The sequence below is a fragment of the Drosophila guanche genome, unplaced genomic scaffold (genome assembly GCF_900245975.1).
Source record: "Drosophila guanche unplaced genomic scaffold, DGUA_6, whole genome shotgun sequence".
NCBI classification, from domain to species: Eukaryota; Metazoa; Arthropoda; class Insecta; order Diptera; family Drosophilidae; genus Drosophila; species Drosophila guanche.
In genome coordinates this window covers 7204954-7218554 of record NW_022995743.1, presented here as the reverse complement: position 1 = coordinate 7218554, position 13601 = coordinate 7204954, and the positions used below count along the sequence as shown (strand labels likewise).

The window sequence follows — 13601 nt, the reverse complement described above, 5'->3', positions numbered from 1 at the left end:
AGAGCAGATAAAAAATAAGTCTTTGATATTATAGACAAGATTGTGTTTGAAGTTAAGTGTAATAAGACAATTAAACGTTCTGTTATTAATGGCTTGAGTACCCTTTGTGTTTTACTATCGATGAATCAATCCACTAAACTGCAGTCTTTGAATTATTTGAAGAATAATTTCGCGATACGCCAAGCTACCAAGCGGATGCAGATATGCACCTACGCAAGCTACCAACAAATTCCGCTGCCCTAAGTAAAATCACTCCAATCTCAGATTACATTACCGTAACCGGCTCGGGACAGCATCAACCTCTAGCTAAATCTCAAGAATACTACACAATTGTCGTCCTGAAGAACGAGCCAAAAGGGCAGGAGCATGCACTTTTCATTTTAGCGCCAAATCTGAAACTGAGTTATGTACATATGTATGTATGGATATACATATGTATGTATGGTTATGCATATGCCAAAGATTGTCACTCTCTGCCCGCCCATAGCCTATATTGCTATTGTGAGTTTCGGCACATTCTTAAAGGCATACATTTTATAAACGAAAATGTATTTGCGATAACTTTATGTATAACGGAAATGCCAGGAACTCCAATTGGTACTAAATTGATGGCACACACCGTTGTATTGGAATTTCCACGGCATGACTTCGGTGTGGAGTGTGTGCTTAGCTAATTTCTTTCTACTGCCACAACAGGCTCAGGATGGACAATGGTGGCATGCCGGGCTCGGCTCCCTTGGTGAAACCTGCAATTGCATTGAAAACATCAATACGGAAATTCACTTACTGTTTCTTTCCAACAGACACCGCGTGCTGGCGAAAGAAAAGCCAAAACATACCCAGATACAGCACCATTGGCACGAATCCCCAGTGAAATGTTGTCTGGACCACGCCGACGACAGCTCCCAAACGATCCTTAACTCCCTCAGATAGCTCCATAATGTATATTATTTAGTTTTATGGGATAATTTAAACTCTAATGATTATGAAATGCTGAAATCGCAAGATACACAGCCAGTGTTGGTAAACGGGAATAATAGTATATTTTACACAATTTTCTGTATATTACGGTATTCAGAATAAATGTTCCGGTACTTAAATTATTTTCCACCGAGGACAAAACAATATTTTGGTTAATTCTGGCTAGATTGGATTGGATAATCGAAAAGATATAGTTATTCTCTATGGAATTTTAGCTTCAAAAACGGTTAGTTTGTTTTTTCATCGGTATTTTTACGGTATATTTCCAAAATGGAAACTTCTGACCATTCCGCGGTCACACTAAACAGATGGCTTACTCTCTTGACATGTGGAATGCGTTTTAGAGAATTTTTATTTTGGTTCTCATTTGTCTCGCCTACTAAATTAATTATTCTCAACGCAGACCACCGCGGATTGCACGTCGCAGTAGAGATAACCATTCAGTTTTAGTCGCACCTCACAAGTAAGTGATAAGAACCGCAACCTCTGACGCGTCGCCCTGCACCGAGTAGGCGGTGAAAAATCAATTCTCTATTATGTAAGCTGCTCGGCATTCATTTAACGACAATTTCTGTGTCTTTGCAGCCGCTCATTGCTTGAACGGACCATGAAAACAACTAATCTCGGCCTGTATGCTTTTCGCTTAGCCTTCGGACAGGTAAGAATTTGTAAATAAAACCAGATAAACGGGAAGCAATTGTATAAAATGCAGTGCCCACGTCCACAAGAACAAAATGCAAATGAGTGAACGGTGGGGCTAGGGTAACACACACACTCTACACACACACACATGTCGGAGCTGGAGAGACTGCAGTCGGGCGACCCGTGTCAAGAGTGCCGAGCCCAGGGCCTGGAGCACAAACTGCGCTACTTTCACATCAGCCTCGAGGAGCAGTTGCTAAAGTGCGAGTCCCGCAGCTGCCTCTGGCCACACAACGATGAGGTTTCCTCCTCTGACGAAGAGTTCGACTTTGGAGAAGCAATTCCTATCCAAGCGTCGCCAAATGAAGTCTCTGCTGCTCCAGACGAGGGCGATGAGTTTATCCTGCAGCTGCTGCAGGAACTGGGCTCAGGCGAGGAGCCGGCAACCCAGCCTGAGTCTGATTTGAATCTCATCTCCATGCCGGATCTGCTTTCTGGCCCTCTCACTGAACCAGAGGCTTGCACAGAGCTAGATTTAAGCTGGCTGGAGCCAGAAGTTCCCGACAAGACAGGCAAAGTGGAAATTCCGCCGTTGACTGAGCCTGTGCTTAGTCCCAAGACTGAAACCTTCGACACTTTGCCGTCACAAAGTCCCAGAGCTAGCCCAAGGAGCGATCCCTTCGCAACTCCGCCCCGCAAGGCGTCCACGCTGCCACGGAAAGAGCCCAAACTTTGTCCAGTGCCCTTGAAGGCGGCCACAACAAAAGCGCCCGAAAAGAACGAACTTGTCAGCAAGGAAAATCCGTTTCTGGACGCCATAAAGCGGCTTAATGCTGCGCCAGTGCGCAGCTCAAAGACGACCCGCAGACGCCCAGTGGTCAGAACTGGAGCGGGCACAACGTTGCGAACGCAGACGGTGATGCAGCTGCTCAAGCAGCGGCAGGAGCAGCCATGACAATTTTCCATTCTTTTTGTTTGAATAAATTTGCGAATGGAATTATGCATATGCGAATACGAAACGAAATCAAGTTCGTTTATTTATAAACAAAATCGCTTTGTCTTTATTTTGTTTGGCTATCGGAAGATTACGGATGTGTGCGGCACGCGTCTAGCGCATGTTCGAGCGTGCCGAGAATCAGAGCAACGATGCCGAAGAGCTGTGAACTTTGGCGGCAACATGGACTGAGTGTGGCTTAGTGCGTCATGGAGAGTGGCTCTGAATTGGAAGCTGTACCGCAGGCTTATCAGTGGAATGCTTGACGTCACAAGAACGACAAAGATTTCTCAACGACATCCGCACCTCAATCAACAGGTATCCAGGGACTGGCGAGCGGGCGTCCCAATCTAATCAGCTATTACATCGACCTTAGGCCACTCTCCTTTAATCAGTTCAATGAACGTGTGGGGTAATCGTTTGGGACACTTGAACCGGTTGACAACCGCCCGGTCGCATTTTCTTTGCTGCGTAGTTAACAGACAGACACTCGGCTGGTCTGCGCTGGGCTGGGCACTGTGCCAATTATATAGCGACAATTGTTTGTTTGGCCTTCTAAAAATACTCGCCGTGCCTACAATATTTCGAGAGCCTTTGCAGATAGCATTTCTAATTGTGTTGTTTTGCTTTTTCTAATCTCTTGCAGGCGCCGCCGCTATCTGCGCAGGCCTCGACGAACTGCAGCCATGCCTACACCACAAACTCATCCAGTTCCACCCGTGTGGTGACACGCTCGGCCACCATGCTGGCGCTCTTCGGCATCGCCCTCTCCTCGTTCAGCCTGAAGCAGCTGCTGGCCAAGAAGCACAACAAGCACAATGCTCTGCGCAAGCTGTAAATGTGGAGTAGCAAGCGCCACCGCAGCGATGCTGGGCTAACATCAGAAGCTACGGCGAAGTGATGAGCTCTGCCCCCATGCCCTGCAGTCATCATGCATTCTGCCATTATATTTTACACATTATTATTATCCATTATCATTATTCACACATTCACACTGTACATTTGTTAAGTTAAGTCACTCAGAAAGCAGGCATGGGCACAGGCGAGGGCGTTTACTATGTATCAAGTTTTGTTTTTAAATGCTGCACCTAAGATTGTAGCCATTACACATTTTCACCCTGTTCACACCGACTCGCAGCGATTACGCACTCGCATGCAGCGCCAACTAAAAGGAATACAATTTGTGATAATCGTGTATGATGAATGCAACACACAGCAAGCAAGAAAGCAAAGCAAAGCAAGGAAGCAAAAGGATTGTACGATTGAGGAGAGTAGAGAATTTGGGAATTTCCGTTTAACTTTTGATTTATCCCTTTAGTTTTTACATTATGTATGTGTATAGTTATATATATATTTAGTTACAAATTGTATGCAAATCGGAAGCAACTAAAACTAGAGAAGCGACTAAGTAGGAATGAACGGGGGATACACACGAATAGTGACATCGTTGGACAGTGAATCGCTAAATCGCAGGCTGTGTGCGCCTCAGGTGCAACAGTATCCAATCAGCAAATTAGTTTTAGATCCATACTCTAATAAATGCATTAAACTCAAAGTTATGGAATGTTTTGTTATGAGTTTCCTTAGTTGTGTTTAATAATGTTTCCTGTACAACTAAAACTATGGATGGCCAATATAGATTCACCTTCGGGTGTTGCAGGAGCGATTAAATTTAATATGCAACTTGAGCATGAATTCATATAACTTAAACCTCATTAAACCTATGATATATATGTACAATCAAATACAGCATTCATTGGATGATAGGTAGAGTGGAGATGCGTTCGTCAGTTGACGTTAAAATATCTTACAACATACAAAAGATCAAACATTAAACATTGCTAAAACATTAAAATATCCTTACATTGGATGTAATTGCTTAGCGACTATTAAATTCGCTTGCTCATGAACAGCGTTGAAGCTTCCTCAACAAGACTTATGTAGCTACCCAAAAAAAAAAGTGTTTAAAATTTAGAATGTGTTTGCCTGCAGTCCCCAGTGCTTTGCAGGCAGGATTAAAGTCGATCGCGTTTATGGCAACTCGGCTTTTGTGTAATTGTGATCCAAGTTGGTCGTGTCCACAGTACCAGAAGAGGTCGAGCTGGATGGTGAGCGCTAGGTGTAATTGTGATCCGTGCTGGTGGCATCAATGCACTCGCACTCTTGGTGCATGGTCTGCAGTCCATTCTGCCTCGAGCTGCTTTTGGTGGGATTCCGCTCGCGGGTCTCCCAGTACTGCATTGTTCGCACAGAAGGCAGCGGGTAGTTCCTGCCTAGCAGCATGCTGTAGGCACTCCTGCTGGTCGCATACAGACTATGCGCTTCGATTAGATCCGTCCTGGGCCACACGATGCGTCTGTCGTTCTGAATCTTTTCGATTTGGGAAACGGAGAATATCCGCTCCAAGTTGCCAACGAGTTGTCTGTAGCCCTCACTAGAGTTGTCCAGCTGCCGTTGCAGCCTCTCGATGTCCCTCTCGCTGGTCTGGATGGACAGATTCATTTTGAAGTTGTCGCGTTTTAGTTCGGTGCTGCAATAGTGGATATTTTTATGGAATAGACTCTAATGGGTGCCGTGGGGCGGTGTTTATACTTTTCCTTCTCCAAGACCTTCAGGTAGGAGTCGGCGTCCACCACCTGCACTTGCAGACACTCCTCCGCAGGCAGCTCCTCGAAGTCATAGTCGCTGTCCATCTCCTCTGGCTGGTCCTTGGACAGACTTTCCTCCTTTGCCGCTGGCAGTTCCAAATGTTCCTCAACTACTTCCAAATCGATGTCTTGGTGCGCATGCAGGCTGGGCACAGCCTCTGGCCTTAGTTTTAGGGGCGTGTGATCCTCCTCGAAATCCTCCATTTCAAAGTGGTCCAGGCAAACGCGCTCCGCTTGGTAATTGATTCCATCCGCGCGGCGGCAGAAGCGTGTCCACTGGCGACACAGCTCGACATCGCCGGGAAACTTGAACGAGCGCTGGCGGCTCCCTCTCAGGTTGCTCGCGCAGTCATCGACAGCGCAAATCATTTTATAGTTATTCGTTTTGTTGTTCAAATGGATTTTCCACGCGATTTTTAGTGGCACTCTTTTGGGCATCCGTGACGTCAGCTGTGCGGGCGAGCAGTGCTGGGCAACGCTCGCGTTCACGCACAGTGCTGCGAAGCGCAGCCGGCGCAACGTCAAAATCATATGAAAAAAACCATAAAAAAACACTACGCTCCACAAATGGGTGACGTGCCCGTGCCAAGAACATCGACAATTGTTATTATATTTTGCTAACTGGAAAGGGCCAAGCAGCCGTTGGTCAGCTAACTCAAATGCAGTAATAGCCTCGCCGAGCAGTGAGCACACAAATTGATTGTTTGTCGCTAGTGGCGACAGGGACAGGGACAGGGACAGGGACGGGACAGGTCGCACGCACGACAGAGGAGAATGGGCATCAACGTCAGCCGGACGGCGGACCTGGGGTCCAACGAGTGGCTGCAGCGGTTCGTTGGGCGACACCACATCGCCCACGATGACGAGGCCTTCTGGAATGGATTGCTCAACTACAACATTGTGCTGCCGGAGAACAGGTGCGTACTGGCTGCGTGCTGGCTGTGGAAGTGTGTCAACGTCATCAAGTGGCCTGGTTAATGCTTTTTGTGTGTGTTTTCAGCCAGGATCAGCTGAACCTGGACAGCCGGCTGGAGACGCTGTGTCAGTCGTTCATTGGCAACAATCTGAAGACGGGCAATTTCGGCTCCTTGGTCACCGTGTTCCTGGAGAAGACCAGCGAGCTGCTGTCGCTGTCCGACCAGGAGAGCAACATGCATGTGTGGCAGACCTTCAACGCCCTCTTCATCATTCGCAGCCTGGTCAAGTACATCAACGAGACGGGATCCGAGTTCCAGCTGTTGCAACATTTTGAGGCGTTGCCCAGCGCCGAGCTTGTGCAGGCGGCCGTTGAGCTGCAGCAACAGACGCCGGCGGAGAGTGCCACCATTGCCATTGAGGCCACTGAGCAGGCAGCTACCGCTGCTGCTGCCGCCGCCTCAGCGCCTGTCTTCGTGGACGGCGCCAAGTTCGAGACCTTTATTGATGCCTTGGTGAACCTAATTGTAGTGATTCCCGTCAAGGAGTTCACCTACCACCTGCACCTGGAGGCCGTCAACATGCTGATCACGCTGCTGTCGGTGCATTTGTTCGCCCAGCAGCCCACGGAGAAGTCGATCGTCTTTCGCACGGTCTTCAAGTGCCAGCACGCCAACGTGCTGATGTCTGCCCTGCTGCACTTTGTGGCGCGCATGGTGGAGGTGCCGCACACCATGTTCGGCTCCAGCTCGGCGGGCTCCTTCGTCTTCGGCATAGCTGAATCGCTGCTCTCCATCTTCACGTTCCGCAAGCAGCAGGATGTGCTGAAGGCGAGCAACGCTGTGGGCGGCGAGCTCTCGCAGCAGTTCCGCACCCACTATCCGCTGGCCAACCAGAGCCTGCTGCTCATCCTCATACTGACAAACCACTGCACTGCTCAGGAGAATGCCTATCGCGCCAGTCTCTTCGGCTGCGCCGACTCCAAAGACTCGCCCAAGCAGGGAACGGTGTCCTTCCAGATCGACTTCTCTGCCGTTTACGAGACATTGTGCCGCATTGTCACCATTGACCAGGCCACGCTGCTGCTCTATCTGCTGCTCCATCGCAACGAGCGCTTCTACAGGTTCGTCATGCAGCAGCAGGACCTCGAGCAGCTGGTCATACCCATTCTGCAGACCCTGTACAATGCCCCCGACAGCAACTCCCATCACATCTACATGTCGCTGATTGTGCTCCTCATTCTAAGCGAAGACGAGGGCTTCAACAAGAACGTCCACACGATTGTATGTTTGAGCAACGCAACCACCCAGCAACCCAACCCATTTCATGTGCTATTTCCGTGTTCTTTTGCAGATGCTGAAGAATATCACGTGGTATACGGAGCGAACCATATCGGAGATATCGCTGGGCGGCATCCTCATCCTGATCGTCATCCGCACCATACAGTACAACATGCTGAAGATGCGCGACAAGTACTTGCACACCAATTGCCTGGCAGCGCTGGCCAACATGTCCGGACACTTCCGCGCCCTCCATCCCTATGTGGCGCAACGCCTGGTCTCGCTCTTCGAGACGCTGGCACGCAAGCACACGCGGCTGGATGCCCAGCTGAAGGAGCCTGCCGACAGTGCTGTGTTCGTCAATGTCGCCACCACGGCCGAGGATATGCTCCAGGACCTGAGCGTGCTGGAGGAGGTGCTGCGCATGGTATTGGAAATCCTCAACTCCTGCCTTACAAATCAGCTTGTGTACTGTCCCAATCTGGTCTACACGCTGCTGTACAAGCGCAGTGTCTTCGAGGGATTCCGCAGTCATCACGCCTTCCAGGACGTTGTCCAGAACATCGACATGGTTAGCCATCCTCGCTGGTAATCCTCGTATCAAATGGCAAATTAATTATCTTTTTGCTCTCTCAGGTGGTGGGCTTCTTTTCGTCGCGGTTGCAGCGCGTGCAGGAGCAGCGCGGCGAGCTGGGTGTCAACGAGGTGCTCGAGGTGATATCGAAGGGTGCCAGCCAATGGTCCAGCGATCGGCTAAGGGTAAGTGGGAGAGATGTGAGGGGTGTCAAGTGATTTTATGTTGCTTCTTTTTTTTTGCAGAAGTTTCCGGATCTTAAGTTTAAGTACGTTGAGGAGGATGCACCCGAGGAGTTCTTCATTCCATATGTGTGGACGCTGGTCTGCAAGTACGGATGCGTGCACTTCAGCTCGGAGAGCATAAAGAGCGTCACCACGGACATTGCCTGCTAATACGCACACTCATCGTCTTCGCCTTCGCCTCCGTCTTCGTCTTCGTATTCGCTTCTCCTGCATATCTGATCTATGTGTATGCCATCTACCAAGACGGAGCCTGGCCCGCACCTCCATTTGTATGCCTAATTGTAATGCACTAATTCAAGCCAAAAGCTCACACTGTTGTATCGAAAAATAACGAAAAGCAAAAGCAAAACGAAACACACATCTCGAACGATGACGATAAATGGAGGATAATACCTAGAGCTAGTGAAGCGCTAACATTATGTATGTTTATCCGGCTAACCAATCGGAAATTGTTCAACCACACAACACATGATAATATTTAGCTACGCTAACAAACGGAAGAGCATACCTATGGCAGTTTAGCGGGCAGCAACGAATTCAATAACAAAGCAAATATATATACATATGGAAGAAAATGAATATATAGAGTATGCATAAACATAAATATATATTTACATTGCGTATGTTAGTCTATGGATAATAATAATATATATTATTGTATTTAGCAACTGAAACAGTCGATAAATTATATAATAACTAAAGTTGATCATTCTCGCGCGCCGCGTTGTCTCTCTGCATTGCACTCATCCATCATCGCTTGGATAAGATAACTTTTGGGTGTCAAATCTTCATGGCGTGACCGAAATTTTCTTATCTCTAGAGATAGCTGTTCCTGCAATGTGTGTGGCACAGTGAGTTAGAATAATATCTTGATTTAGAGTTTAGAAATTGTAAACCTAATAGGCAGCCTTCTGCATAAATGTTAATACCACTGGGTAATGTGTATACGCAGCGTGTACCCTACAAATATGTGAGAAGCTCCCTTTTCCTGACACTGTGTTGATATGGTGTGTTTTTCTTTTTTGCTGCATTTCATTACTCATGGGTGTATCGATGCCACCGTTTGCCTGTTTGCGCTTGATTATGCATATTTGCACTATCCACGGCAGCAGCAGCGGCAGCAGCCAACAATTACAATGGGGCACCCCGTCTTGTTTATTACTATGTATTTTTCCCATCACCCCCAGCAGCAGCACCGCAACAACAAGAAAAACAAAGAACTGTCTTTTACTGCCTGCACGACGTCAAAGTTCGTTGACTTTGGATATTGTCGTTGTCGTTGTCGTTGTCGTTGTTGATGTCGCCGCTTCAACATAGACACAAGCCCATCGAAAGGTTAGGCATGCAGCTGGTGGGTGGGTTTCGCAGAGAATATTGTAATGCTCTGGCAAAGAGCATGTCCTATATGATAGCGATAAAGCTGACATGTCCTTTAGTCGGTTTACCCCTGTCTTTCGGTATAGCAATAAATGCAATAAATGGCTCCTCTTATAAATATATCAAAATAAATCTTTCCTGATCCTCTCAGTGTGGAAGGGTAACCATCATTCTGCTCACTGAATTGCTGCACTTTTATTTGCATTGTGGTCGGCCGACTTGGTTGCCGTTGCACTTTTGTGTCCAGCGTACGTGCCTCAAATAAATAAGTTCGAACAGCAGGAAGGCAAAAATTAAAGAGATAGCAAAAACCAAAACCCAATGTAAACATCCATGTTGGATGGTGTAGTGTGTAGTGTGTAGTGTGGCTAATAAAATACGTTTGCTGCTGCCTGGCGTGGTAGCCGCTGCAGAAACGCGGAAAATGTGTTATCGTGAGTTTTCATGGCATGTTGCCGCTGTGTTGCAGTGCCTAGTGCATTTTAATTAATTTCTAGCTTACAACAAATAACGAAAATTGTTCAAATTTCTTTGCCGCTCATTTTGCCATTAAATTTGCCACGCTGCCTGCCGCTGCCTGCCGCTGCCTTTGATGCAATTTCTGTTACTCACAGGCCAAAAAGTGTTATTGACTCTTGCCAACCATTTGGAAGTGACCAACCTGGCATCTATTTCTATTTCTGCTGCTACTTTGTTTCCACAATACAAAGAATTTCCACTCCATTCGATTGAGTTCGCTGCGTTGGCCAACATGCAGCGCAGAATTTTCCAGAAGCTTGGCCAACATCCAGCGAATATTGCGCATGCGCCGCTCACTTGCACGTTGACCAGACCGCAAATTGCTGAGAAAATTTCAACAGATGTAAAATGGCTGTGGCCCATGCCTTATGGCACTCATTTTCTTATGGCAGTTAAGCAGGAAATAAGTCACAACTTTAGGTTGATTATCCTGGTTCAGGCATTGGATGAGTAGAAGGAATTTCCCTCCTAGTATCTAGGGTGCTTTGAATACATCGTTAGAGCTGTGACAGCTGACGGTCCAGCCGCCGGTTGCGATTGCATGTTGCAACAACGCCGCCCAGTTCGATTCATTTTTGGATCAGTATAGCCCGCATTTTCGCGTTTTGTTTTGCTGCGCGAGCGGCTTTGGGTCATTGATCCAATCGGTTGTTTATAACAAAATAAACCTATAAACAAATAGTACAATGTGTGTACGTGTTTGTACGTGCGAATATCTTGGAAATTTGCCCAAGCCCCAGCTCCAGAGCTCCAGAGCCCTGCATTTGCCCTCGCTTAGGTCTTGCTTCAGCGATTTTGTATCAATAATTATGCACATTTGTTGAATTCGATTTTGAGTTATTTCTCCTCTTTTTTTCTCTTTGGTTTATTGGCAATCGGCTTAACATAAATTCGCACCTTTCAATTGTTTATGTTTGCTTGTTTCGGCGCTGGCTTGGCCGTATCTGTGAGTATTTTTGCCGCTGACGCAGATCGTAGTGGTTTACCTAGACCCAACTGGGAACCCATTGACGTGGTCTAGTCATCTGTCTCTCCATGTGACCTTTGCAGCTATTTGATCATGTTTGTTCGTTTGTTGTTGTCGAACGATCGAGCGATCAATTGATCGCTTGAGTGCTGGCCAGCCGCATGAATGGGGGGCCCAGTTTTGCATTGAGAGACTGAGGAGAGACTTGACTTGGGCCATTTCCAAGTGAAATCTATGAAAGTGGAGCCGCATTGACTGAGTTTTGCCCCCCGGCAAAGTGGTCGCCTCTCAGTTGCAAAAAATGTGAGGCCGCAGACACGGAATTCGCATCTGTTTATGTTTGGCTGTGAAGGCATAAATAAGTATTCAATGAACTGGTTTTCTATCTTTAACTTGGTTTAAACAATTTCTAGAAGAGTCTAGAAAAGTCTAACAGTCTGCACTTCATTTGACAGATTTGAATTTTGATAGCCGGAAGAATATTAAATTAAATATATATACAAAAATAGAGAAAATTCGAGCTAAAAAGGCAACGAATGGTAGTTATTTGATGGATTTTTATTCACATTTTGGCACCCCATATTCTCTCACAGTTGCACATCCAGAGCTCTATCTTTTTCAGTTCTTTGCATTACAAAATAAATGATAAAGGAAACCTTTTTTCATATTCAGTTTTGTATAAAAACTTCTTTATTTCATGATGAATCAATTTGATTTGTTTTATCACAATAACTTAAGCTCTAGGTGGATCGGATCGGTGGTGTTGTACACCGCCTAGCCGCAAGTACAAAATAAATGGATCAATGACAGAAACTAATTATATAAATATTACATAGTAGAGAAGAGTTGATCGATTAGATTATGATGGGTGTGTGTGTGTGTGTGTGGGTTAAAGTAAATGCTGCCTTTGGTTCGCTACTTTGCAGAGCTCGAAAGAAAAGCAGTCGCCTTTGGCAACACATCGGCCAGAAACGGCCGATCAGCAGTAGCTCCAGATCCTGGTGATCACTACATGCCCTCGCAGGTGGACATGCAGTCCTTGTAGCTGGAGAAATTGTTCTCGTTGCCATCGCAGCCACCGAACTTGAACTCCACGCACTTTTTCTGCTCAGGATCGTAGCGCCAGCGCGGTATGAGGGCACGACAGACGCCCTTGCGGGCCGGCATTAGGCAGAACTGCTCCGGATGCGTGTTGCGGCCCGTGTTGGCGACATCGTCCAAGGAAATGGCATCGAAGAAGTCGCTCACATCATCGTACAGGTCCATGGGGCGCCCCTCGCTGACTCCCGCACCGGCCAGCAGCAGTCCCAGCAGCACCAGCACCACGCTGGCCACCTCCATCGCTCTCAATAGTCGGCCCTGTCCGCACATTGTACACTGGCTTAACGCTTAACTCAACAACAACGGAACTGAATAGTCTCTGGGATATATGTAGCTCTCTCTTTATCTCACACTCTCGATCGCTCTCTTTTGCTGTTTCTTTCTCACTTGTTCACCTGGCGACTTGTGGCACGCAACTGGTTGCATCGCAGGTTCGGCATTTGGTTTTATACGTCAGCCTGTGACCCGAACCACCGGCAGATCGTCAGCAGCGTCACGGCTGCGCCTGGCACTGAGAGTCGCTCGAAGCGGAGCTTTCAATTTGCCAGCCAAGCTGCTCTCTAGCTTCTGGCGTTGCCAGACCTACGCAGAAGAGAGAGCCAGCTGATGGTAACCGTTACTCAGCGATGCTCAGCTTTCGCAGTTTCAGTTTTATTCAATGCTAAACTTGGAAGGTTTATCCTTTGCCTGCTCCCATATTTATCACGATCGAGAGACATTAAGCCTGCTGTCCCTTGTCTGATCTCGGAACCCACGCTGGTGTAGACTGGCAATAAAATAAACAATTTTATTGCTGTTGACTCATTTGAGAATTGTCTGTCTGTCTGTCTGCCTGTCTGTCTGGGTAGTAGCAGAGGTAAATGCTGGAGTTGCAAAGAAAGCAAGAGTCAGTGTCGGGCGGCATTAATTTGTGCAGAAACGGGCTGCAGTGGGAGTGGGAGTCAGGAGTCGGGAGTCAGAAGTCTGCGTGTGGCCTCAAGGTAACGCATAAGCAGATGAAGACAGTGTTGATGATGATGCCAGGATGTGCTGCTGCACGAAGGAGCAGTAGCTAAAGCTGGAGTTGGAGCAACATTTGTGGCCATGATAAAAATTGCATGAGCTTGCACTTGGCATTTTATGCTGTTGCCTGTTGCCTGTTGCCTGCTGCCTGCCGACTGTTTTGCAGGAGTCTTTCGGCCTCTGCCTCTCGGTCTCGGCCAGTCAGACGAGTACGCGGCGCGCACTCTCCCAAGTTGCAGTCAAATTTTCATTTTTCCGCTCACGTACTTCGATTAAATTCTCATTTTGGTCATAATTTTCCAGTTTTTACGTTGGCTCCGTTGCCCCTAAATTGCACCACGGCTCACTCTGGGACT

At 47.3% G+C, this 13601-nt stretch overlaps 6 protein-coding genes across 6 annotated transcripts; 3 read left to right on the top strand and 3 right to left on the bottom strand.

Annotated features, from left to right (window-relative positions):
* Positions 1-528: 528 nt before the first annotated feature.
* Positions 529-1005, bottom strand: LOC117578415 (mitochondrial import receptor subunit TOM7 homolog). Its single transcript, XM_034263877.1, has 2 exons — positions 840-1005; positions 529-746 (listed from the first exon to the last, which is right to left on the bottom strand). Exons 1-2 carry the CDS (start codon positions 937-939, stop codon positions 682-684), a joined length of 165 nt encoding a protein of 54 aa, XP_034119768.1. The 5' UTR covers positions 940-1005; the 3' UTR covers positions 529-681.
* Positions 1006-1286: 281 nt separating this feature from the next.
* LOC117578414 lies at positions 1287-4186 on the top strand. Its single transcript, XM_034263876.1, has 3 exons — positions 1287-1444; positions 1567-1639; positions 3264-4186. Exons 2-3 carry the CDS (start codon positions 1589-1591, stop codon positions 3453-3455), a joined length of 243 nt encoding a protein of 80 aa, XP_034119767.1. The 5' UTR covers positions 1287-1444; positions 1567-1588; the 3' UTR covers positions 3456-4186.
* Positions 1646-2673, top strand: LOC117578412. The gene has a single exon (XM_034263874.1). The coding sequence runs from the start codon at positions 1772-1774 to the stop codon at positions 2576-2578; it is 807 nt and encodes a 268-aa protein (XP_034119765.1). The 5' UTR covers positions 1646-1771; the 3' UTR covers positions 2579-2673.
* A 355-nt stretch (positions 4187-4541) lies between the features above and the next one.
* Positions 4542-5801, bottom strand: LOC117578413 (THAP domain-containing protein 1-like). The gene is made up of 2 exons (XM_034263875.1): positions 5210-5801; positions 4542-5147 (listed from the first exon to the last, which is right to left on the bottom strand). The coding sequence occupies exons 1-2, from the start codon at positions 5794-5796 to the stop codon at positions 4733-4735; spliced, it is 1002 nt and encodes a 333-aa protein (XP_034119766.1). The 5' UTR covers positions 5797-5801; the 3' UTR covers positions 4542-4732.
* Positions 5802-5805: 4 nt separating this feature from the next.
* Positions 5806-8633, top strand: LOC117578410 (dymeclin). The gene is made up of 5 exons (XM_034263868.1): positions 5806-6182; positions 6266-7463; positions 7534-8031; positions 8097-8219; positions 8280-8633. The coding sequence occupies exons 1-5, from the start codon at positions 6040-6042 to the stop codon at positions 8427-8429; spliced, it is 2112 nt and encodes a 703-aa protein (XP_034119759.1). The 5' UTR covers positions 5806-6039; the 3' UTR covers positions 8430-8633.
* Positions 8634-11825: 3192 nt separating this feature from the next.
* LOC117581760 (kunitz-type serine protease inhibitor nigrescinin-6) lies at positions 11826-12642 on the bottom strand. The gene has a single exon (XM_034269165.1). It carries the CDS (start codon positions 12511-12513, stop codon positions 12151-12153), a length of 363 nt encoding a protein of 120 aa, XP_034125056.1. The 5' UTR covers positions 12514-12642; the 3' UTR covers positions 11826-12150.
* Positions 12643-13601: the final 959 nt, after the last annotated feature.